Source organism: Manacus vitellinus, unplaced genomic scaffold, assembly GCF_001715985.3.
Source record: "Manacus vitellinus isolate BGI_N305 unplaced genomic scaffold, ASM171598v3 scaffold_21_pilon, whole genome shotgun sequence".
In the NCBI taxonomy this organism is placed as follows: Eukaryota; Metazoa; Chordata; class Aves; order Passeriformes; family Pipridae; genus Manacus; species Manacus vitellinus.
This window is the reverse complement of record NW_021939546.1, coordinates 13,873,258-13,898,791: the sequence shown is the minus strand read 5'-3', so window position 1 is coordinate 13,898,791 and position 25,534 is coordinate 13,873,258. Positions and strand designations below refer to the sequence as shown.

The window sequence follows — 25,534 nt, the reverse complement described above, 5'->3', positions numbered from 1 at the left end:
CCGCAGATCGTGCCGCCCAAGGAGTGGAAGCCGCGGCAGTGCTACGATGACATCGACGAGCTCGTCATCCCCGCGCCCATCCAGCAGGTGGTGACAGGGCAGTCCGGGCTGTTCACGCAGTACAACATCCAGAAGAAAGCCATGACCGTCCGCGAGTTCCGCAGGATCGCCAACAGCGACAAGTACGTCCGGTGCCGGGCACATAGAGTCATGGAGTGGTTTGGGTTGGGAGGGACATTAGAGATCATCTGTTTCCCCACCTGTCACGGGCAGGGCCACCTTCTACAAGACCGGGTTCCTCAGGGCCCCAGCCAGCCAGGCCTTGAACACTTCCAGGGGTGGGGCATCCCCAAGTTCCCACAGGGGCCAGGTCCTCGGTACAGCCTGGTGCCGGTCAGTGGTGTGACCGTCATGCCCTGAGCTGAGGAGCTGTGCTCGTACAACGGGCTGTGGGGATGGGGACCTTTGTCACTTGTGCAGCAAGAGGATACGTAATGCCAGGAGAACTTCTTTCTTGTGCTGTGCACTCCTGTGTGTCTGTCCCCAGTAGCTAGACCATCGAAATATTTTCTGAGTAGTGGAGAGAAGTGTTCTTGGCATGAAAAAGGATATGGAGAAAAAATCACTTTAAAAGGAGTTTTAGAAACAACCTTTGCAATAACTACTTAGAAATAACATTGGAGTTGCCAGCTGCAGTCAGTCCACCAAAGCTTGTTTTATGTACACATCAGATATTTTAAAATTTCTGTTTACTAGAATAATTTAATAGAAATTATTGTTTAATGTTATATATGTAGTTGTCTGGAATCTATGTGTATAGACACACGTGAAATAGGTTTTAAGAGCGTAAATTTGATCCCCTGGTCCAATATATAGTTTACAGGGAATGGCCATCAAGAGCAGGTGTTTCGCTGGTAAACTGAGCATGCTTGACCAGTTTACTAGCAGGTAAGTCTGTGGACGTTTTTACTTTCACTGAAAGTGAAAGGCAGAAAACGTTGGTTTTGTTGGGTTTTTTCCCTTTCAAGTTGTTCTTTGTATCACTTTTGTGTTTGAATTGTTGCTACTTAGTAGCTGTAGCATTGATACTTAGTAGCTGCAGCTAAAAAGCGAAATTGTTCTGGCCCCAGAAAAGTGCACAAAGCAAAAAATGAAAGTAAACTGAGAAATGGGGAAGGTAATTTTCTTCCTGGTATTTTGTTCCCAAGTCTCGCAGGAACAGAGCTGTGGCAGCTCTCGTTGCTGCTTAGGCAGTTAACACACATTAGGTATTTTTATTGTAGCTTTCCGTTGTTTCCATGGTGGAAAATGTTGGTTTAGACTCGTCAAATACCACACTGCAAAGTCTTTATTACCTTTGTTGTTCTTTCAGGTACTGCACACCCCGGTACACGGACTTTGAAGACCTTGAACGAAAATACTGGAAAAACCTTACATTCAATGCCCCCATCTACGGGGCCGACGTTAACGGCACGCTTTACGACAAGGTGAGCAAACTGCTTGGGTTTTCAGGTAACAGCTATCCTGGGATATTGCATTCCATGAATACTAATGTAGCATTTGACTCTTACCTTTTGGAAAGAGTTAATGATAGTTTTCACGTAGTTCCAGCTTCTGGAGTAGGCAAGAACACAATAAACCACGTGTTTCTAACATACACTCCATTTAATCCAGGTAGTTAAAGAAGGCTGACAGAGGTAGTGTTCTAAGGGACCTTTGCTCACGCTTCAGCGTAACATAGTTTAGTTCAGGAAGGCAGAAACCACTGTTGCCCAAGTGTTGCTTTGTCCCAAAGGGCATATGAGAGTTGGAAGTGTTGATCAGTGGATACATGCTGCTTTAGTGTTCACTGGTGCCTGTATTTGTGTGGGACAGCTCTGTAGCCATTATGTGGTAGGATGATAAACGTCAAAAAAGAGTTTGCATTCTGCTTGCTTGTCTCCTAAATTACCATGATTCACTATTTTAAAAGATGTTTGGAATGAAAAGTGGTTTTGTTCAAGAGGGTTCAGACATCAGCTCAAGTTCAATCAACATCAGCTATTGTTCTCTGCTCTGTTAAGTTTGTAGCTTCGTGATTATTTCTCCTTCCCAATCACTGTGTTTGCTGGTAACCTTTTCCCCTCCATAAAGGCTAGTAAGCAATCAGTATGTAAGCTACACCGTGCAGAACTTTTGGTTAAGGGGAACTAGCTCATGGCTTGAGCTGTGTGATTCTGTGATGTGCTGTTTCACAAGTGCCTGTTAGCTTTTGCAACTGTCATCTCAGTTGTGTGGGTCTGTTCTTTGTAATCCTTGTTTGACACAAGGCTCATGTTTTACAGCATGTAGATGCATGGAATATTGGCAGATTGAACACAATCCTGGATATTGTGGAGAATGAAAGTGGCATAACCATTGAAGGAGTGAATACTCCTTACCTATATTTTGGCATGTGGAAAACTTCCTTTGCTTGGCACACTGAGGACATGGACCTCTACAGTATTAACTACTTGCATTTTGGGGAACCCAAGTCATGGTAAGATTTTCTAGGGAAGCTTCTAAATGTAGAAAAGCAATACCAGAAAATATTGGAGTCAAAATCATGAAGTTGCGAGAGTTGACTGAAGTAATTACCATTTCTCCAGTCTTGCACTGCAGAGATATGTGATAACAAGAACACTAGAAACCTGTAGGGAACTGCAAAACAGTTCATGTCCTGGGTAGAATTTGTTTGGTTACCTTCTGTAGCAACTGTTTGCTGTCCTGATGTAGAGAGTTCTTCAGAATTACAGTACAGTGTGGATGTTCTCTGCTGCAGTAGGACCAAAGCTTGGAAAACTTGCTTATTATTTCCTGAGGCTCTAAAATGACCATACAGAGGTATGGTCACACAGGCACTGGGGGAGCAGGCAATTTTTAGTGAACTTTGAAATGTAGCTGTTTATCAGATCTAAAAGGCAGGCCTGTGGATCTCACTGAGTGGTTCATCCAGCTTTCATGATTCTTAGGGGAGGCTCCTGAAATTTTCTGTAGCATGGGTTGCATTTCAAGAGTGAATCATGCCATTCTGTTCACAAATTAATTTCTCAAGCAACTTCAGCAATTGTTTCCATGGCACTTTTGTTGGAAACTAATATTTTTGGCTGCCTTTTAATACAACTTTGAAGTAAAAAATAATAGCTAGCACCATGTGACCAGTGAACAACCCCATGCAGTGGGAGTAGCAGGGGAACATGAAACAGAATAGTTCAGTTTGTTGAACTATTTGTTCATTGCTTCTTTTACAGTAGTACTTGAAAGAAGTGAGCTTTGCTGGTGTCTTAGTTTGATTGATTTATTAAGGAGCTCTGTGAAGAATATAACACTGTATTCCAGAGCAAAAGGAAACTAAGTGGTTGGCTTTATTTACTGTAGTCAAACCAGCTAGGAGTTTTGTGGTATAAAAACCGTGTACAAAGAGAGGCATAGCCCTGAAGAGCACTCTGCCAGTTGTGCACGTGTTAAGGATGAGGCATCTGACTTAGTCTCATCTTGGTCTGAGCAGCTGAGAGAGATGATTCCATTTTCTCTCTTGCTCTGTGTCCCTCCTTGCAGTGAGTGTACCGGCGATTGCACAGCTGTGAACTGAGGCAGTTCAGGAAGTGCTCTTCCCCTTCTCATTGCAGTTCATGTTTTGCTGCACTGATCTGTTGATAATGTACATCAGACGTTTTACTTCCTTAACTGCTTGAGCAAAAGTGGAAGAGATGGCCAGCTTTTTGGTCTTGATTTTTCTTGGGATAGAAAGGTAAAAGGCCTTGATGAAGATTTTCAGCTTTATATCATCAAACTTTGAAAAAGACAGTGTAGAGATAGAGGATTTATTTTTGTAAGTAATTCAGGCCTTGATGCCTGATTATGATTTCCAGTCAGACTTTGAGATTTTGTCGTGTCACTTTAACTTAACGGACTTGTTCTTATCACTGCAGGTACTCGATCCCTCCAGAGCATGGGAAGCGACTGGAGAGACTTGCAAAAGGTAATCAGGCAATTTATGTCTTACCTTTTTTGAAAGGTGGGATGGACAGCTGCAACAAATTTCAGCTCTTTAAAAGCACAGCATGCCTGTAATATCCACCAGAGCACAGGCTGGCATGACTGAACTGATAATTTGCCTTTCGGAATATATATTACATTACTTCTGAGTGTTTGTTTATAGGATACACACAAGAGAAATCTCACCTTAGAAATAATGAATTTACAGTCTGTCTAACCTTTAATAAGAAAATCTTTAACTATTGATTATTAAAACTGGAAGTTTATGGCCAAGGGAAGATCCTTCTTTGTAAGGTCTTCCTTATGCTCTTTCAAACTGGCAACTGTTAAAAGATAAATCTGGAGGAGTTGCCAGTTTTCTTCAGAATGCAAGCTAGCACACTTCAAATAAGGTGGTCCACACTTGTAGGTCTAGGGAGAAACCCTATTTAGACAGTAACTTTTCCTAAAATCTGCTGAAAAATAAATTTACTTCACAGCACAATGGTAACATCTCTCCTTGCCTGCCTTTTAAACAGGATTTTTTCCAGGAAGTGCCCAAAGCTGTGAAGCATTTCTCCGTCACAAGATGACCCTCATCTCTCCATCAATTCTGAAGAAATATGGCATTCCATTTGATAAGGTGTAGAAAAGTAATCGTGGTTATACCAGCTCGGTCAAGAGGTTCCTGCAGTCCTGTCTCATTTCTAGCAGCAGCCAGTAGCAGATGCTTAGAGAGGAAAATTTAAACAGGAAGGGTATAAGGCAATTTTTTCCCACTGTACTTCCATTTATCTGGCAGTTGGGGCCTGAAAGAGTTTGAAACGAAAAAATCTATCAAGGACTACTGAAAAAAAAAGCTTGGTTTTCCATATTTTTTTTTCTACCTTAGAATTGTACACCACATCCTGTGTTAGATTAACTTCACTGCTTAGCTATGCATTCAGTGAAGTGAGATTGTCCTTTTTTTGTTTCAGACTTGTCCCCTGCCAATTTTGTTGCATCCCACTTCCTCAACAGAAAATAAGGCTTGTTCCCTGCTAATTTTTTAATTTCATTAATAACTTTATAGATTTCCTTACTTTCTGTGGTGATGGTCTGCCATTCCCCTTCTCCACACAGAAATATCTAAGATCTAATCTTTGAGTTCATAAAATACTGTCACATCTTCATCGGTAACTGAAGGGTTTTGTTGTCATAAACCTTTAGACAGTGGGGTAATGTTGAAGAGCAGCAGTGGAAGACTGACTGAGAGTTGTACTCGAATATGAACAGCAAAAGAAAACAGCAGTAAATTTCAAATTCTGTGTGGATAAAATTTATTTGATCTTAGATACTGTTCACCCAAGCCAGCAACTGATACTGAAGGTACAGATAAGTACCTTCAGTAGCTGGTCACAGAGTATTTTATATGTATAACCATTTCTGTGCTATTTTGACCAGTTGCGTTGTGTTTTAGTAAAAAAACCCATATTGAGTGTGGCTTTTCCGTAAACAGATATTTAACATAAGTAGGAAAATAGTGAAGGTAAGTTTCAAGTCTGGCCATTGCAGCAGGTAACTCCAACCACCATCTGTGAGAAGGGTTTTTGGGTATGCTGCAGAGGGGTATGGGATCTGCTTTTAATCATACTCACCAAGTAGATTGTGAATAACACTGTGGCGTCTCAATTGTCTTCTAGGTGACACAGGAGGCTGGGGAGTTCATGATCACCTTTCCTTATAGCTATCATGCTGGCTTTAATCACGGCTTTAACTGTGCTGAATCCACCAACTTTGCTACTCTTCGGTGGATCGAGTATGGGAAGCAGTCAGTGCTGGTGAGTGGTCTGTTACCATCCTATTGCAAACGATTCTGCATGTGAAAGAAAGGATACTCTGCTGCTCATTAAGCCCCCACTGTTTGTTCTAAGGGAGTGATTTCAGGGCTTTGTCCCTTTAAGGTGTGATGTTTGCTTTCTCATATGGTAACAACGTTCAACCAACCTCCTGCTTTGTCCTCTTATTTCAAGCGTGGATAGCATGAAACTATGTTTTGCAACTCTGTGCAAATCAAGTGAGGCTTCAGAGCAAAGCAGGAGACTTGTCTTTCCAGAGATGAAAGAGTTTGTTTGATGGTCAGGGCTCATCACTACTTTTGTCTAATATTTTAACCATTACTTATTGACTGGTTAGCCTGGAAATATGATTTTGGTAACTTAAGTGACTTACCAAAATAAATATCTTGGCTGAACCTTTAGCCTGGATATCCCTGTAGAGGTGCCTTACAAACAAGTTATATTTTCAGAAGCTACATTGAAGTGAATGCTTTGAAGTACTACTTGTAACTATCCTGGATGAGGGGGACCTCTACTGCTCTGGATAGGCCTGGAGTTTGTGTTGCTCTAATTTCTTCATTATAGTCTCTGGTTTTGCTACCTATTTTTGTATAAGCTCGTATTAAAACAGTCAGCTTCTACCAGCAACTGTAAACAGACTGGTGAGCTTTCTTTCTTAGTTATTGTGATAACATTTGGTTTTCTGCTTTCTCTTTTTTGCTGACTTTTCTGCCCAGTTTTAAGTAACTTAATATTTTTGATTTCCTGGGAAAATCTTGAGTGAGGGTTCTGAGGCTCAATTACATGTAAATGGGGGATTTTTTTTCTTAAGCTCCTGAAAGCAAAGTGATACAGGAATTCAGAGTAGGATTGTTGAGTTATGTGGCCTTACTTTAATATTTTCTGTGACTTCAGTGCTCATGTCGGAAGGACATGGTGAAGATTTCCATGGATGTGTTTGTGAGGAAGTACCAGCCAGATCGTTACAAGCTTTGGAAAGCTGGGAAGGACGTGACTGTCATCGACCATGCTCTTCCAACCCCAGAGGCGGCAGAGTTCCTTAAAGGGGATCTCATGCAAAAAGTCAAGAATGGGAAACAGTGTGCTGAGGAAATGGAAACAGAAGAGACATGTAAAGAGGAGGTGGATGGGGACGAGATGAAAAGGTAATGCTTTATATAGCCCTCTGTTTTTCTGTTGGATTTTTAGAATTTAGACCCTGCTGCAATTGGAGCTGCAATTAAGTGTTTGCCATTCTGATAGAAGAACAGTCAGAGTTAGCAATAATATTTTTCCTGGGAGCAGGGTTTACTCTTAATATTTTTTACTGTTTGAGTCCACATTGATAATAGTCTGTGGTAGGCAGGAAACACACCAGCTTGGAAGGTAGTTCTTCATCTTGGGACAGACCTCTAAAGCCTGGATTGGCAGTGTGCACCATGCACTGAGAGGCCAGAAGTAAAAGGGAGAGTGTATTGAGATCATGGGACAGTACTTGCTAGCAAATTTTGGTACAATCAGTGCTGCAAGCTGTGACATCAGTGTGCAGTTCCTTGTTGCTGAAGGTCAGCAGGCTAATCATCTTACATTTTGCAGTTTAAATCTTTTTCAGTCAGTGTCAGCTACTATTTCTAAAGCTATCTTTGGTGGTGGGTCTTTTGGTTATTGTTTTGGTTTGTTTGGGGTTTTGTTTAGAGGGTTTTTTTGTTCAAGGTAAAGAATGCCTGGCTAGAGCAATACATTGTTAACATGCTGAGGAATCATCTCTAAAGATTACTGACTTTTCTTCTGTAAAGGCAAAGAAAACACTTCAAAATAATTTGGAAACTATTTGGCTTGCCGGATGCTGTCTTCTAAAAGACTGTTCCAAACCAGACTGTATTTTATGCATTCACACAGAAATTCATCACACTTACGTGTTTGCTAACCTGACCCATGAATTTGTCTCCTGCAGCATCCCCAAGCATCGCATAGGAACAAAAAGGCACAGGGTGTGCCTGGAAGTGCCTCAGGAGGTGAGTGAGAGTGAGGCCTTCCCCAAGGAGGAGCAGTATGAAGCGGACATGGCAGAGCCTCGTGAGAGGCCTGTGAGTGAACTTGTGCAGCAAGGTGAACAAAGGCTCAAACTTCCAGGTAACTGTGTGCCAAGCTTTTTTCCTGGTATAAGGAGATGTGGTATTATTCTACAAGCTGCTAGAGCTGAATCTGGGGCACTCTTTCATATGATACTGTTCAGTAGGATTCCTTCATGTCCAGAAAAGCAGACACTAGTTTGTCAGACCCATGGCAAGCACTTCAGAAATTTGCTGTCATAAGACTTAAAATGATACCATTTTCTAGCTTTTGTTTTTTGCTCTTTTTTATTTTACCTGCCTGCAGACAGAAACATATCGGATGCCTCAGTAGTCTAAGCTCCTCTGCATCCCTCTTGAGCAATGTGACCTCTTTATGTGAATTGCTTAGTAAAACATGCACACACTTCCTGGTAGTGTGGGTCTGGTATGCTGTATAGGTGTGTTACTTGTAATAAGTAGGCTGAAGGAAAATTCATGTGGCTTGTAATAGGTCATTTATCCTTGCTATTATGCGAGGAGCAGAGGGCCTCTGGCACAACATAAGAAAGGGGAAAGCATATGTGATGCTTCCCTCTCGTATTTTGTTTTCCAGCCCTTTGCAGCTTGCATTTAATAATCTTCTTCTGGTTTGTGGGGTTTTATTTTTCTTCTGTTAGGTCTCCCACGCACATTTGTAACCTCTTACCCACAGCATCGTGTGGCCAGGAGTTGGGCTGTTTAGCTACATACATGCCTGTATAAAAGATCATCTCTGTTTGTTTGTTTTGAACTCACTGTCTGCTGGTTTTGTTTGACATACCCTAGTTCTGGTGCTGGAAGAGGCAATGAGCAGACACTTATATTCTCTCCCTCACTAAGTCACCCATGACATTATAGGCGTTTGAATTAATGATCTACTCCTTACATGATTTACTGTCATATTTTGCATGTTGTAGTTTGCTTTCCTGTTTGGCTTTGTGCAAACAGTTGCACAAATGTTCTCTCTCTGCCTAGACTTCAGAAAAAGTCAACCTGTCGTTTCTTCCAGATCGTGGAGACTCAGCTAAATTTGAAGAATTGAAAACGGTGAAGCTTGAGGAGGAAGAAGAACAAGAAGCAGCTGTACTGGATCTCTCCATTTCACATGCTTCCAATTCCACTTCAGTGTTGCCAGCATCAAAGCAGAGTGCAACATCCAGCGTTCAGTCCAGCTCGCCTGCATATTCTTGTTCTTCAGACTCTGAATCGACTGAGCTGTTGGCAAAACGAACTCTTCCTGGGCCAGCTGGGGTGTTCACAGTCCACAGCTATGCTAAGGGGGATGCCAGCGGATCCGACAATGAACAGACTTCAGGGAAGAAAGCCAGTGCCACCACCAGCATGAATGAGCAAGAACTGACAGAGGTATGAATGGCAAGAGAACTGAGAGCTGAAGGGCTTAATTCCATGGTCAGGGATTTGCTGTGACAAAACTTCCTGTCCGTGCAGGTTACAATTTCATCCCACTGGTGTTTGCATAGCAAGTTGCTTAGTTGTTAATGTGTTTTTAATACCTATGGGCTTTGCTAAACAGACTTTCATTCCAATTTTTGTTTTACGCTCTTACCTCTTCCAGAAGGCAAGGAGATCCTTGGTTTTGAGAACTTCTCTAAACTATTTAAGTGCTGTAAGGCAAAAAAAGTAGCTTGGTGGTTTTGACTAGGTAGTGTTACAGGCTGATTGAGGTCCTTTTTTAGTAATAGACACCTATTTATACCTAAAATTAATATCTTGTTTGATCCAGCTTTTATTACCCGTGTCCCTTTTAAAAGAGAAGAAATGATGCAACAAAAGTTATTGTTTGGGAGAATGTTAATCCCAGTGTTTAAGAACTACCAATCAATGTTTTATTAATCAACCTAAGAGAAGAGTTAAAATCTTATCTGGCAATGTCTTTTCAGTATTTTGTTTCCCTCTTTAAATCTGTGCATAGAGAATGGGAGGCGAATAATGATTGTGTCTTAAAAATTCAGGAATTACAGAAATGGAACAGCAAATAGGCAAATCTGTTGGTAGTTAAGCTGAAACTAAGGAAGAGTTCTCATGGCTATTTAAACTAAAGAAATTCTGTTGCAGATACTGATGTCTCCATTACAGGGAGATGCTCTATACAGGGAAAAGTTGAAATTCTGAATGGGTGTGGATTGTTTTCCCCAGTGTGGTATATTTCAAAACAACTTTTCCATTAGGTGGTAACTGGGAATGCTAATTTCCATTTCAGTGTTTCTTAGAAGTCTTGTATCCAACTTTAGGTAGTAGGTTCGTATCTACTGAGAGACTTCCTGGGCCGTTAAAATCATTGCCTTTATTGCCATGCTTGTCAGGTTAGTAGTAATTTTGTCAGTGTGTCACTTGTTTTTACATAAGGCTAAGGGAAGAGGAAATAGCTGTTGTTGTAGTCTCCTTCTTCCAGTCTGTCTGGTAAGACATCAATGCAAGTAATAAGCAGAAAGGATGAAAGTGTCCTTCATTTAAAATAAGCCTGTTAGTTCAAGATGTCAATGAACTCTGTATTTTTTTTTATTTTTTTTTTACTTATAAATTTGGAATTTTTAAGTGACACACAAACTGAGGGCTTCTCCAGAATGCATGAGACTTCTTACCACAGCTCTTCTAAGTTGAACCATTCAACATTTCCTTCTTCGTTTCTGTCTTTTACATGATTCTTTATGTAAACAGACTTGCATGGAAAGCTATGCTAGGGCCTCTGAAAAGTGTCCATTCTGCTGGCTCAACAGAGCTAGTACAGCTTTGTCTGGTTTTTCACAGCAGAAGTGCTTTGAGCATTTCAGAAGATTTAGCCAGTTAGAGCTGAAGTTAGGTCGTTAGAAATAAAATCATGGAAGCACGTGCTAACTGACTGCTGAATTCTTCTCCTTGTCCAGGCAGCAAAGGAGTACATCAGCTCAGCAAAGGACAGTAAGAAGTCCAAGGGCCGTCGGCAGCCCTTGAGCAAACTCCCACGCCATCACCCACTCTTGGTTAAAGACTGCATTAGTGATGATGGTGAGTAAAGCCTCGTGCTCTTAGGGAGACTGTAGAGAGGGTCTTGGCTTCTGTGGGCAGTGTGGTGATAAACAGGAGTCAGCAAGTGACACCTTTGCACCCTAGAGAAGGTGCTTGTCTCATTGCATCATTAAACTTTCTCTTGAATGGTGTCATCTTTCTTTCCTGTTCTGTTCTTTGGAAAGTTGCAACCCTGAAAGGAAAATTAAACCAGTACCAGAGACTGTTGCATAATTGCATCTGCCTTAGAGTATCCCAGTCATTGATGTAAATATTCATGATTTTAAAAAAAATTCCAGTGCCAGGTTCTTTGGCTGACAGCTTTAGTCTTGATATAATTTGGAACTGGTGCTGTTCTCAGTAAGCCTGTCTTGTGTCTGCACGATTGCATGATTAGTAGAAGCCTCTTAAAAAGGAGACTGAGTTACTGGCTTCCATCACCCTTCTGTCAGTTTGATTTCTGGCAGTCTTTCATCCATCTCCATTCATAGCTTCTTGCCTTATTTAGTTTCATTTACAAGAAGAGCATCTGTAAAAAGACACATAATCACTGAGTGAATGATCTCTTATCACAGAGGCACCAGAGCAACTAACTCCTGAAGAAGAGGCTGAGGAGACAGAAGCTTGGGCCAAGCCACTTAGCCAGCTCTGGCAGAACCGGCCACCAAACTTTGAGGCTGAAAAAGAGTACAATCGGACCATGGCTCAGCAGTCTCCATACTGTGCTGTCTGTATGCTCTTCCAGGCATATCAGGTATGAAAACAAGACTGTTAATGCATGGAGATAGTGGAATAGCATGCTGCTGTGGTACATAGTTTTACATATGTTGTTTTGCATGTTGTCACTTAACAAAACCTATATCAGTGTTGCAGTCTTCCCAAGGAATTTTTCCAGGAGAGCACACCTGTGATGGACTGGCTGTTGGTTCTCAGGGGCTCGCTCATCTGTTCAGCAGAAGCTTTTGTGTTCTGTGGCTTTTACTCAAACCACAGAATGGAGCTTGATTGTTGCTGACTATAAAATCCCATTTCTGTTTTCCAGACTGACTCTTTCACTTCTAAAATGTTTTTAAAAAAGCGCTTTAGGTCCACTCATACCACATGGTCTTTGGGGAGCAGGCACAGAAGAAGACCTTTTACTTAGAAGGATTTAGGGTTAGTTTTCTATCAATGCCATCTACAAACACGTCTTGGAGTGTATCCATAATGGCAGTAGCTATGGCATGTGAAAATGCGCTTAACGAAGTGCGTAGCGTGGGATGGGATGCAGAACTCCTTTATCATATTGACTTGTTGCTTAGGCTGGAGTCCTACACTGAATTTTTTTATATGCCTAAGCTAACTAATTTTAAGATAGCTTGAATAGTTGTCTGATTGAGTGTTCGACAGCTGCGTTTTGCAGCTTTGAGATAGCTTGACCCTTCCCATACACTGAGCATATTCAGTGATTCATTTGAGATCACTCTATGATTATGGTGGCACCAGAAACATGTTCACCAGTTTTGGAAATGAAGACCTCACATTTTTGTTGAATATATTCATATAGTTTCTTGTTTTCATGCAAACCATCGACTGTAGTTTCTGTTTGATCTTGCTCTTTCTGTCTTGAGAGTAGGTTCTTGTTAGGGCTGGTAATTCTGCATAATTCTGCATAAGAGCTGTGTGGTACACAAGGATTTCACTAGTGCTGACAGTGTATAAAGTTAAGGATTTGAGGACAGTTGAAGTTCTGTTAGCTTTTTTTTTTTTTTTAGTTGCTGTTGAGCAGAAAACTCTTAACTGCAGGTTTTCAAATGTCTGTCTACACCAGTAGTAAAGCAGAAAGTCTTCCAAGATTTGAGCTGTGGTTAGGCTCTTTGTTCCAACTTCAGAAAGTCTATAGCAAGTCTGGAAACTCACTTTAGTTGCCCGTTCAAATAAAAAATTGGCACAAAATACCAGACAAATATGCACTTTTCCTTTGGGAAGAAGAAAAGTATCTAGCTGCTTGGGAAAAAAAAAGGTCATGTTTTCTTCAACTTTGTTATAGATTTCCCCCAGTCATTTGATCTTTTGCTTGACATGCAATGTCCAGTGTAAATCAGTAAGTTTTACAGAATCTGACTAAACAAGACTTGTTGAAAACATGTCCGTTTCCTTCCAACTGTGAGTGTTACATGGACTTATTTTCCCTAGCTTTGGGAAGCATTCTACTATTGCAATTTCTGCTAACAATAATTTTAAAAGATTAGGCAAGCTACTTCAGTGGTGGCCTGTGGTTTGGAACATTTCTGCAAAGAAAAAGATTAATTTCTGTTTAGCTGTTCAGAAGAGTAACTTGAATGGAAACATACCTCTATAAACTTTGTATGTCTTTGGTGTTTGGTTTGACATTGGCTTAGATGAATAAATTACAAAAGATTAGCCTGAAGGTCTCCTGAGCTTTATCCTGGAAACTGCGTTTTTAGTCTGCTTATTTCCCAGAACAAATTAGTTTTAAAGCCCATTAGACTTGTTCAGAACTACTCTGAGAAAAAATAATGGAGATTGCAGTAGTATCTATTTGTGTGTTGGTAATCCTCCCATATTAAGGTAAGATAAATGCCTCCCATATTAAGGTAAGATAAATGTACAGTGGGGGACAGCAGGCTTATGATCCTCTGTATTTCAGGGTGTTTTCTGTAGAGGGCTTGGTGATTCCATCTCTTCTGTCACAAGAGATGCAGTTTGATGTGTATCTTGTTGCTCATTAGAGGGATGCAATTCAGACTTTCCATGTAGTATTTGGGTAGAACATAGTTGCATTCTGAAGCCACAGCAGCTGAGGATTTTATAAACTATCTTTTCACCACCTTCAACTTTTCTTTGATTTATGTATCAAATAATGAATGAGTAAAGATGAAGTGAGACCATTTTATTTCTAAAACTTAAATTCCCCATCCATCCCTTATAGGCAGAATGTGAAGGCAGCAGTCAAAACTCTGGAGTAATTCCAGCTGCTGTGGATGGGAAGATCCGAACTAAACCCCTGATTCCTGAAATGTGCTTTACTGCAACTGGCTGCAGCACTGACCTCAATCTTTCAACTCCCTACCTAGAGGAAGATGGAACCAGCGTACTCATCACCTGCAAGAACTGCCATGTCTGTGTCCATGCAAGTGAGTGCATCTGGATGTCACCCTAAACTCTGGTGTTCTCTGTCTGGAGTCTGTACATCATAGCAGGCCTCTACCAGCTGGTTTAACATACAGATACATGAAGTTGAGCCCTTATCAGAGCAGAATATACTTGAGTGCTGGCAGTTGGCTGCATGGGTAGCTTCAAATACACAGTGTCATCCTGGGGTCATTGATTTTAATTCCTGCTTGACTTCTGGGCCCAAGGGGAATGGGTTTGAGTTTAGATAAGCTCTTAAGTGAGGTGTGTCTGTTCTAGGTTGTTATGGTGTATCCCCTGACAAGGCCACTGAAGACTGGATGTGCTCTCGGTGTACAGAAAATGCCTTAGAAGAGGTAAAGTTTTTCACAGATGGAGTCTGGTACATATTGGCTACAAAGTTAATTTCCATATTGTTGTGGGTGTTGGGGTTTATTTTAATTTAATTTTAATTTTTAATTATCCGATGAGAAGAACCTAGAGAATGGTCAGGAGCCAGTCTATTCTATTTTGGTGCTTTTAAACCACAGTGGTATCCCTTTAACCAGCACAAAGCTGCTGATTCACTTGAATCAGAGGGAAGATGTTCTGCATGAAGGTGGGAATAGCTCCATTGTCTGTCTTAATTTGTGGTAGCTACTATTTCTAAACCAGAAAGTAACTTGTGTTAATAATTAGGGAAGTGTGCATGCATGAAGAAAGCAAGAAGAATGGGATTCCCTCAAACAGCTGTATAGACACTAGATCAGCAGAAAAGGTCAGCCTTTCAAATTGTATTTCCTCATGTTCGTTCCAGATCCTTTTACACTTCCTCAAAGGATAGAGGGTATTGCAGTTGTAAAAGGAACCCATAACAAATACATGGAACTTTCAGTGGTAGGTCTGCTTGCCTTCAGCAGACTTGGAGTCTGTGTTTGTTGCCCTGAGGGCAGCAGCTTTTGAGAGCTGAAGGGCTGATCTTTACAAGGTAGTTAGCTCTATTCTGACAGCAAAACCATTTTCTTCCTCTGGATGTGCGTTTTGAGGTGGAAATTATGCAGCAAGTGCAGTGCTCTGGATTTGACTCTTCCAGCTAATGCTTTTTTTCCTTGCTCCAGGATTGCTGTTTGTGTTCATTACGAGGAGGAGCACTACAGAGAGCCAATGATGACAAGTGAGTGTTCCAGATTTTTGTGATCTTAAGGGAGAAGGTCAATTCCTAAGTATCTGAGGGTAAGCTGGTAAATTCAGTGTCTGCATTTGGTGTAACAGAGTGACCAACACCCTTCACAATTTGTGTTACTGGGAAGGATATGGTAAGGTGTGTTCATTGTGTTCTCATGCAGCAGTTGTCATATCTGTAGGTAATGCCTCATTCTCATTCAGTTGATAGCAGCTGGTGATTGCTTTGCATTTATAGTGCAGAGCTGTAATGTGCAGAGGTGTAACCTACCACATAAAAACAGAGGTTCCCGATGAGATAACATCTCTCAGTACCTTCTCTTCAGACGATTTTGATTTCTCTAATTTGTGGTGACAATGGAGACAAAGGACAACCATAGCTTTAAGTAGCATAGCATATTGAAATTCAAGGTACTTCTACAGCAAAATGTGCATGCAGCTGCCTGTCCTGTGTCCTTTGGGTGTGCTGCTGTCTTCTAGCACCATAAAATAATGGGAACTTGGCCTGGCAGTCTTTTATCATGCAGGTCTGCTGCCAGTAAAAGTCACACTAAATTGCTCTCCTGTTAAGACTGTCAGTAGTAGATTGGAAGTATGAAGAAGTCTTGGTTTTGCCCCACGTGTGACCTGTTACTAGCAGTAGGAAGGAAGATTACACTGCTAGTTCTCAGAGGCTATTTATCGTGGTTTATATGGCAAACTTCAACAGAACTGTACTTACTTAAACTCCAGAGCATCTTCTGTTGGCCCAATACATAATAATTTCTTTTTCCTCTCTTCTGTCCTGACAGGTGGGTTCATGTGATGTGTGCTGTGGCTGTACTGGAGGCAAAATTTGTGAACATTGCAGAACGGAGTCCTGTAGATGTTGGCAAAATCCCCCTGCAACGTTTCAGACTGGTAAGGATCATCTGTGTTTCATTGGTGGTGGCTCCAGTCTGTTCAGAATCTGAGGAACTTTGCCTATCCCTTCAAATTCAAGTTATCTCCTCTCCAGGCTGAACTATATAATCTGCTCTGTTCTGTGTATGGGAAATGGCAGCTGTCCCTATTCCCATTTTTTTAACCTTTCCCTGTTCTATTATGTTATTCACTTGAAGAGTCAGCAAAAGGGGCACAGTTTTCAGTATGTGGCAAATGACATTCATATGGAGATAATTTATTGTTTGTTGGTTTTCTACTCCCCGGTATTTAACTTGCTTTATTGGCTGCTCTGGAGCACTCATGCTTCTGTATATGAGAGCCATTCATATAATGGGTGAATGTCTTCAGGAAAAAAGCAGCTGTACTTAACTCTTTTAACAGCTCGGTGTTCAGGGGCAAATTGCTCTGCTTTGCATATGCTAATGTATTCTTTTCCTCTGACAGCCCAGCAGGCCCGACCCAAGTGTAATTGAATCACTGGTAGTAGTGATAGAACTTTTAACTGTTACTTCTGTGGTCTTTGTCCATTATTCTAAATCGTGTTGCTTGTATTTATGTGACTTAATAGTCAAGTGCTGAAAGGCCCTATTGAGTTGGAGCATTGCAAGCTGATTTAATCTCAGTTCTCCTGTTGCTAGCATCCTTGGGTCACATGCTTTGTGCATGTTGAGCTGGTAGATATTTAATTTACATTCTTCCGTCTGTTGGGTTAATTTACTTTTATGAAGTATTGTCTCTTAGACAATAGAACTGGTAGCTACCCAATTCTTTTTAGTCAGAAAGCAGCAGTGCTCTCACAAAGACTAAATGGCACAGCTATTATATTAGCCATTTTAGCTAGGCCAGATAGCCCTTTGTGTGGAGTAAAAGCTAGTGCCAACCAATAACTTCTAGTTTCCTGTCCACAGAAATGCATCTTCTGCAAGAAAAGGAGAAAGAGAATTGCAGGTTGCTGTGTACAGTGCTCACATGGTCGGTGTCCCACATCCTTTCATGTCAGCTGTGCCCAAGCAGCAGGAGTCATGATGCAGCCTGATGACTGGCCATTTGTTGTCTTCATTACCTGCTTCAGGCATAAGACTCCATCTCAGGCAGAGGTGAGTTAGGTGTGTGATTCCCAGGATTTGAACTGCAGTATCTTGGAGGTACTGAAAAGTTTTTAGATTGTGTGGTTCTTTTGAAACTTCATTAAAGGCTTGGCTCTCTCACAGTGTTCAGTGTAACTAATGGTGTTGGTCTTGGATTCTGATCTCAGCCTTGCTGCTGCTCTGAGTGATCTTAGTCAGGTCCTTTATTGTACTTTGGTTTGCAGCCCAGAAGGACTGAAAGCATCACATCCCTCCTGTGGCTGTTGTAATGAGGAATAATAGTGGGGTGTATGCTGTGATACTTAATATGCAGGATTTAGTGCTGGTACTCCAGCAGACTGCATGAGTGCTCATAGAATTTCACATTTAAGTGATTGATTAGTTTATATATTTCCCATATAGCCTTTTTAACCAAAACCACAACAGTCTATTAGGGAACGTTTACTATAAAGGCCTTGCATTGCTCTGAGGAATGAGAGCCTAATTTACTCAGTAAAGTAAGGAAAGCAGCATCTAACAGATTAGGCTTCAGGCATTTGAAATTCAGAGGCAGAATTTCTCGAAAAAGGCTGCTGATGGTGTTTTAAGTAAAGTAACTCACCTTGCTGTGTTGTGTGCCAGCACTGGAGCTATGGTCCTCAACGTGTTCTTCAGTGAGTCAATGTGTAAAAAGTGATTTTTCTCTTCTCAGCGAGCTAAGGCTGCACTCCAGGATCTGTCACCTGGACAGATAGTCATCAGCAAGCACAAGAATGGTCGCTTCTATCAGTGTGAAGTGGTCAGCCTTGCAAAGGAGACTTTCTACGAGGTCAACTTTGATGATGGCTCCTTCAGTGATAACCTGTACCCAGAGGACATTGTGGTATGTTACACAGTGAGGTTCTGGTATAGGGCCCATCATGAGTCAATTCTTGCTGCTGCAGAGAAGATACATCAGGGGATTTGCTAATTTTCCAGCCCTGGGTCCTCCTCTGGTGGCTGAGATGTGCTGCAGGATGGCCTTAGGGGTGTTATCTGAGACTGACTTAACTGAGGGCACATAGGGACAGGTGTAACAGGGAGTGCAGCTAATCTCTGGCTGCTTAGCAGTGGTAGGTTTGAAGGAAAACTTGCTGATACTTGCTTACCATTTCTACATCAAATACTTTGAAGTTGGTACTACTGTTGGGATTTAAATGCAGATGACATAGATGGATGTTTTTCAGCCTAGTTTGCCATCCCTAAAATGGAGTAATAGTTGGGGTGGTGTGCAATGTGACTCCCTGCTGGTTTGCTGAATCTTCACATAAGGAAGCTGCTTATCCTTCTCCTCCTCTCTCCCATCTTCCCTCTTTATTCTAGAGTCGAGACTGTCTTCAGTTAGGTCCCCCTGCTGAAGGGGAAGTCGTGCAAGTGAGATGGACAGATGGACAAGTTTATGGAGCCAAGTTTGTTGCATCACATGCCATCCAGATGTACCAGGTACAAACTTGTTGTCTGAAAATTCCTCACTCAGAACAAGCCAATCATGTTAACAGGGCTGCTTTTAAAGCTGACAGAGCTATAGGGGAGTCATGCTTAAACACTCCAGGAGAAGTTACTGGCTATTGTCAGCAATGCCAGATGCTGGTAGTAGTTGCTTGAGTTAAGAGCAAAGTGGTTGCTTGCAGCTGTGCTTATATCCAGCTACCTACTTCTGAAAATTGCTCCTCTGCAATTCTTCATCAGACACTGTTCCTGTAGCTTAAACTACTTAAAATAAGTTTGATTTTGCTTCTCTCTGTTTAGTGAGATGCACCATGCCTTGCACACTTCCAAAGGGGTGAATTTTCAGGCTGTATTAAAGTGACCAGCCAAACTGTCTTGTCAGGTGCTAAAAGAATATCCCCAAACTTGCGGGGCTACTTTTACTGTCATAAGATTGGTGAGGTTTTGGTTAAAGTCTGTTGCAGTGTGCATAGCTGCATACATATCTTTTATAATTTCAAGTGGTAGAAGATTATTTCATGAGAGCTCTCTGTGGGGAGGAGAAGGCAAGTTCTGGGGAGCTGTGGGAGGGTTCTAACTTCTGAGACTTATGGCAGAACAAATTCTGGTTCTCTACTAGGTGGAATTTGAAGATGGTTCACAGCTGATGGTGAAAAGGGATGATGTATATACTCTGGAAGAGGAGCTTCCTAAGAGAGTGAAATCAAGGCTGGTAGGTACAAGAGATGCAAACTTCTACTAAAGAAGTTCATTTAACTTAATTTGTCCTTGATCAGCAAGCTGAGCACATGGGAGCAGCAGATTACAATGTGGTGCTCTCCCCTCAATTGTTGCAAAGCTCAGTAGTTGATGAGGCTACAAAAGCAAAGTTCTATCTCCTTCTGCAGGGGCGCGTGAGTTTATAGCATAGAGTCACTGATTGGGACAGCACGTTAAAACCCTTTCATACCTGCTCTCATAAATTCCATTGTCTGCTCCCATTGCAAAGAATGGCCAAGTTCCTTCACTTACCCTTTGTTCTGAAAAGCTTTTAGTAGGGTGGCATCAAGACAGCTGGCTGCTTTTTGAAATTGTAAAATAAATTCAGATGGGAAGGGACCTCTGCAGGTCTCCAGACACCTGTTCCAAACAGGGGTAACTTGTCAGAAAGGGTTGTTCAGGGCTCTCTCCAATTAAGTTTTGATCATCAACAAGGATGGAGATCCCAAAGCCCTTTTAGGTCCCTGTTTTATTGTTTTACACTTTCCACTACAAAAATTGTAGTTACTAGTTAAGTTTTAATTAAGTTAGTTATTAATTAAGTTTTTGATTATTAACAAGGACAGAGATCTCACAGCCCTTTTAGGTTCCTGTTTTGTTGATTTGCACTTCCCACTACAAAAAGTGTAGTTGTAGACAGCACACTGGGGTGTCTTGCTTTATAGCACAGACATTCACACCTGATGCAGATCTGTTGGCAGGCACACAGGATGTTAGAGGTTTAAGAAAGAATGTATCACAGCTGAATCCTGTGACCAGGTGTTTAAACATGCTTGCTTCACAAAGCAGAAATTATTCTAGACTGCTTGCAACAGCTGACTCTGTTTATTACTTTGAGAAAGTGACTGTGAACTTAAATCAGGTGCTCAGTTAACCTGTGATTCTTTAGATCTCTGATTACAGTTCACTTAAAATAATCCCCAGACTTGTAAATCCAGTTTCTTAAATATTTTTCTTCTTGTGTTTGGTCAGTTTTTGAAGAGGGCTGAATGTTCCCAAGTGTCTTGGCTTGGTTCTTTCTCACCTGCAGTAGGAGGATGTAGAGGCAGGGATTTGATCTGTGCTCTAGTGACTAATTTTGTCTTTTTCTCTCAGTCAATAGCTTCAGATATGCGCTTCACAGAGATCTTCGAAGAGAAGGAGGTCAGTCAAGAGAGGAAGAGGCAAAGAGTGATCAATTCACGCTACCGTGAAGATTATATTGAACCTGCCTTGTACCGGGCCATCATGGAGTAAGCGCTGCCTGTGGCAGAGGAAGAAGATGCCCACCTCCCCCAAGGATTTAAATGTTCCAGTACAACAGGCCATATTTGGATGCTTCGAATCCAGGGGTTTTATTGGGGTTTTGTTCTTTTATATTTTAAGGAAGCTAAAAAGCTGTTGCTCTGCAGTAGCTGTAAGGCAGCTGTTGGATAGTGAAAGAGATCCCATTTGCTGAAGCTGATGCCTGCAGACTCCTGGTCTGAAGTTGGGTCCTCACCAAATAAGCCAGCTTGGGGGTGTTGCTTTCATCTCGTTGAGCAGTCTTGCTTTTTCATTAGAGACAATTTCGACAGGTGGCAAACTCTTTTGGGAGTTGTAGCCAGGAATCATGGCAGCTGCAGAATAGTGTGGTCTATTGTTTTAACTGAATAATGTTCCTGAATTTAGGAGTCTCCCTGGTGACCACACCTGGGCTTGAGCAGGCAGTGTTACTGGTGCTGGAAATGGAACCTCTTTTATACTTATATCCATCTTTTTGTCGCAAGCAGCTTCAGTCTCTTGTTTCTCAGCGCCTCCTTTCTGAGGTTGAGCTGTAGGCTGTTCAAATCCAACCAGATAGGAGGTGCTCGTGTGAACAGGTGAAATGTGAAATTGAATCCAGTAGGACAAATTATTTAACCTTCCATTTAATATTTTTGTTCTGGTAGTGCTTTTGACTTACTTAATCATAAGTTAAACTGTATTAGTATGTGCCTCAGAACCATTCAAATCTGTCTGGAGCCCTGCGCAGTGCAGCCTTCTTACAAGAATAGATGTTCAGCTCCCAATAGACGTTCAGCTCCCAAAGAGTTTCTTTTGAGTTTCTCTAAGGCAATATGACTTAAGGGACAGAGTCCTAACTCTCCCTTCTTGAAATCCAGGCATCACAGTGTTGGGGATGACAGGGCAGCAGCATCTGAAGCAGCGCAGTCCCTCTTCTGTGGCAGCACTGTCTGTCGTGTGCCCACAGGCTTTTGCTTACAGCAGCTAATACTGGGTCTGAGACAGATAAAGCATGCACTGAGCTGTGTGTTACTGAAAGGCTGTGCAGTGCTCTTCTGAAGCAAGTGCTGCCATGTTGCTGTCTGGCAAAGGTTACCGTAGCATTTTTGTAGAGTGTTAGTAGGACACATCTCAGTTGTGTTGGAGAGAACTTGCTACCCCAGCAACAGGAAGCTGAGTTGAGCTGGGTAATAGGTGTGTACTCGGAAGATGTGCCAACTTGCTCCTAGTAATTTAAGCATTAACACGACACAGTAGGAGCAGTGTAAATACCTGTTCCTTTCCCATTCTGTAGGAAAGGGATTTTAGGCTGCGGAGCAGATTGGCCACCTTGTTTTTGCATGGAATGATGGGGTGAATTTTCCTACTGGAGAAAATCGTGATTGTGTGTTCTCCAGAAACTGTTCAAGAGGAGAATTTTCTAATGAAACAGACCTAATGCATCCCTGCTTCTATAGGGACGTGGCAACGTGTCTGCAAAGTCTGAATTTGTAACGTTTTTCCTTTTGGTACATAGGATTGCTATAAACCAAACTCTTCTGAAACCCCGGTGCATCGACTTGTGATTAGCAATAAAATGTAGTATTGACTAGTGATACAACTCTTGATCAGAAAAGAAATAAACTACCACTTTTATACAGAAAATCTTACTCAGCCCTACATTTTTATAGGGTCAGGAGGCTGATATAAGTAGCAAAGATTTGCACAATCACTGTTTTGCATAGAGGTAATCTGTCCTATTTTTGTGGTGGAATACCTCATTCATCAGTATTGGAAGGCTTAAACATTCTGAAAGGACATAGTGGCTTTCTTTTGTGATTTCTGGTTGTTTTTTGGTTTTTTTTTTCCTTTTTCCCATGTCCAGAACTCCTGGTCTCAGGGTATAAAATGGTATTCTGATGAATGGGATAGTTGGCTTGAGAAAACCAGGATCTGTTAAGACCAGAGTCTGGTAGCTGCAGTTACTCTGGTCCAGGCATAGGAATGAAATTGCACTTTGACATCTGAGCTTTCACATAAGCCTCTGAAGTGATGTGCTGTGAGCAAACATAGAGAAGAGCTGGCAGGGCCTTAACAAACTTGCCTCTGTTCTGTCAGAGTTAATTTGGTATTAACTTCTCATAGGCTGGACACTGCCTGTGAGTTACTGAAAAACGTATTCTTTGTATCAATCTGCCGTTCTGTCTCAAGAGAAAAGGTCCCTGCCTTCAGGCTTTCTCCCCAGACTGCCATATAACTTAAATGCATCTTTTAGGTGCCACATGCTACCTGTGCTGTAAACACCTGGCTCTACAGCTTCATCCTAAAATGATGACCCAGATACAAAACAGCTGGATTTGTTTGGAGTGCTGTTGCTCTTGGGGTTGTTCTCAGAGCTGTCCTGTGTAGGGCCAGGAGTTGGGTTTTATTGATCCTCGTGGGTCCTTTCCAAATCAGGATATTCTATTCTTCATTCACCCGCAGCAGGTTTTGCCACCCACCTCTAACTGTATTGAGTGACTTTCAAGAGCTCCTATGTGTATTATTTGTTCTGGAAGAGGAGCTTTGTTACCTGTTTTCTGCAGGCTCCAGATTTGCTCTTGTCAGTTGACTGCACTGTGTTGGAAACTGCTGCCATCCTGCACTCTGAGACAAAAGGCCTTCCCAATTTTCCTGTCAGTTCTTGTACTGCATCATTCAAATGTGAGCATATTGTACCTACTGCAGTCAGTAAACTGCATTTTGGCTTCTCTCCATGAACTTAAAATTGGTGACCCTGATGTTTGAGGGGTCTGTATTATTTGACTTTGCAAAAGCAATTGGGTTTATGGCTTGAAGTAAAACAGGTAGCAATAAAAGCTCTGTACAGAGCAGCTGTCTCAAAGGTACATAGGCTTTTCATTACCCAGACTTTTATTGTGTCTGATAATTTTCTCCAGTGTGTTTTTTTTTTTCTTTTGGAAGTGTTTTTATCCCTGTTACAGCATCATTCCAGTGAGGGTGAGATGCTGCCAGATTATCAGCTAGGCAGGTGTTTCTTGAATGTGTTCAGTACAAAGTCATGCTCAGTGTGCCCCACAGGAGCTCTGGTGACCCTTTGTTAGGTCCATTGCATGTGGTACTGCAGGCAGTAGACCATTACTTCACTTTTCATGAAGCTTCCATCTGTGACTGGTTCAGGTTGGACTCACAGGAAGCCTTTTTTTGTATAAACATATAGTGGCTTGCCCTTAATTCAGGATGAGCTTCACAAGCCAGTGATAACTTTTCATAAGATTTAAAAAGGTGACTATATTCTTTGTAAAGCACCTGATTGCAGTAATGTTTCTGCCTGTGGCTGGACTTCTAGGAGACCACTTTTCCATCAGCAGACCCCTCAGATGACTAGGGGCAGTATGTCAGTAGTAGGACCCATTCTCCTTGCTCCTTCTCTCTCTTCCCGGTGTTTTGAGCTGGGTTGAATTGATTCTGCACTGTTTGAGGAGCACAGTCACATATCCCAAGGCTTCCATCTCTGTTCTTCCATCCTTTAACTGGGCTCCTGTTGTCTGACATGTCTGCAGTTGTGCTTGTTTTTTTAATGCAAACATGGGATGAAATCAAGACTCTGGTAGCCTGTATGTTGTTTTCAGTTTCCTCAAATAATAAATCTAATTTCAAAACAGACAATCTGTAAACTAATTTAAGAACTAAAGCATTGTAACTTGGAAATTCTCATCATGCTTCTAATTTTTCTATTAACATTGTTCATATCTAATACTCATCTCCTTCATGCTTATCCTTATGAGTTCTTGGGTGTCTTTCAGAGGCCTAAGTGGAGTTCTGTTGTTTAAGGACTCAGTCCAGCCTGGCTGTTCATGTCTGTTCAATAGAACAGGGATGGAACCACAGAGTCATCTCTCCTCACAGAGCTGAGACATCTGCAGCAAGAGCTGAGTTGCCTTAGGTTCCCTCTGTAGCTGAGAGTGCCAGAGGAGGCGTCATGAGGAAATCTTACCTAGGTGCAGTCTCAAACAGCTCTGTTCTTTACTGTGGTGTTGACTCTTGAATTTCACAGTGCTGGTTAAGACTTGCTGAACTCGCAGTTGGGGAAAGGAGATTCTTCTACCTTAGCTCAGGGATTTTTGTTACTGATGCACCAAGTGACCTTGAGGAATTTGCTTATTCATTGTAGGTTGATTCAGCCCATATCTTTGAAGCCTAAAGTGCCAGGTATTGCTGGAGCCAGCTTTTGTAGTTTAGGGAAAATGGTATTGTATCCTTTTTGCTGACAAATTTGTAGATCCTGCACAGAACCTTTCAGTGTGTACACTTAAGTTAGTGTAAAGTGTGTAGTATTTTCAGTTGAATATGAACAACATAGGGTATTGCTAAAAGGCAAAATAAGCCTTTTTCCTCTTTTCACATACTCATTCTTCATTTTTATGCACTGCTGTTAGAGCTGTTGAGCAGCTTTAGATTTGTCCCTCAGATGAATGAAGAATGCAACACTTCAGGTGGGGTTTGTTGCTTGGTTCCAGTGATGAGCATAGCTGAGGCTGTGTATCTGCAGTTTCCTTTGACCTCACCGGAATGGTCTCCAGAGGAATGGTAAACATTCACCTGATTGCTATCTTTTGAGGAACCTGTGGCAGATCCACGAAGAAACATTGCCACAGCCTCCTTGCTGCAGCATGACTAATGTGACAACACCAAAATCAAAGCCGTTCTGACAGCACCTAGCAAACGAGGGAAATGTGTGGGAAGGTACTGGAAAAGGATTTAAATGGTGTAGTATGTGTGTTAATTTCTAAACAAAACTATGTGAGGTAAGAGAGCCTGAGAAGAGTTGTCCTTGTCCTGAAATTCTGCATTTAAGGAAAGT

The 25,534-nt window shown here is 41.7% G+C and overlaps 1 protein-coding gene across 1 annotated transcript; it reads left to right on the top strand.

Annotated features, from left to right (window-relative positions):
- Positions 1-10: 10 nt before the first annotated feature.
- On the top strand, positions 11-25,492 carry KDM4A (lysine demethylase 4A). The gene is made up of 20 exons (XM_018072229.2): positions 11-182; positions 1,373-1,487; positions 2,325-2,518; positions 3,951-4,000; positions 4,536-4,639; positions 5,679-5,816; positions 6,729-6,979; positions 7,768-7,946; positions 8,916-9,271; positions 10,792-10,912; positions 11,488-11,666; positions 13,845-14,049; positions 14,327-14,403; positions 15,145-15,200; positions 16,000-16,108; positions 17,041-17,229; positions 17,912-18,082; positions 18,562-18,681; positions 19,307-19,399; positions 20,542-25,492. Exons 1-20 carry the CDS (start codon positions 142-144, stop codon positions 20,680-20,682), a joined length of 2,889 nt encoding a protein of 962 aa, XP_017927718.1. The 5' UTR covers positions 11-141; the 3' UTR covers positions 20,683-25,492.
- The last annotated feature ends 42 nt before the right edge of the window (positions 25,493-25,534 follow it).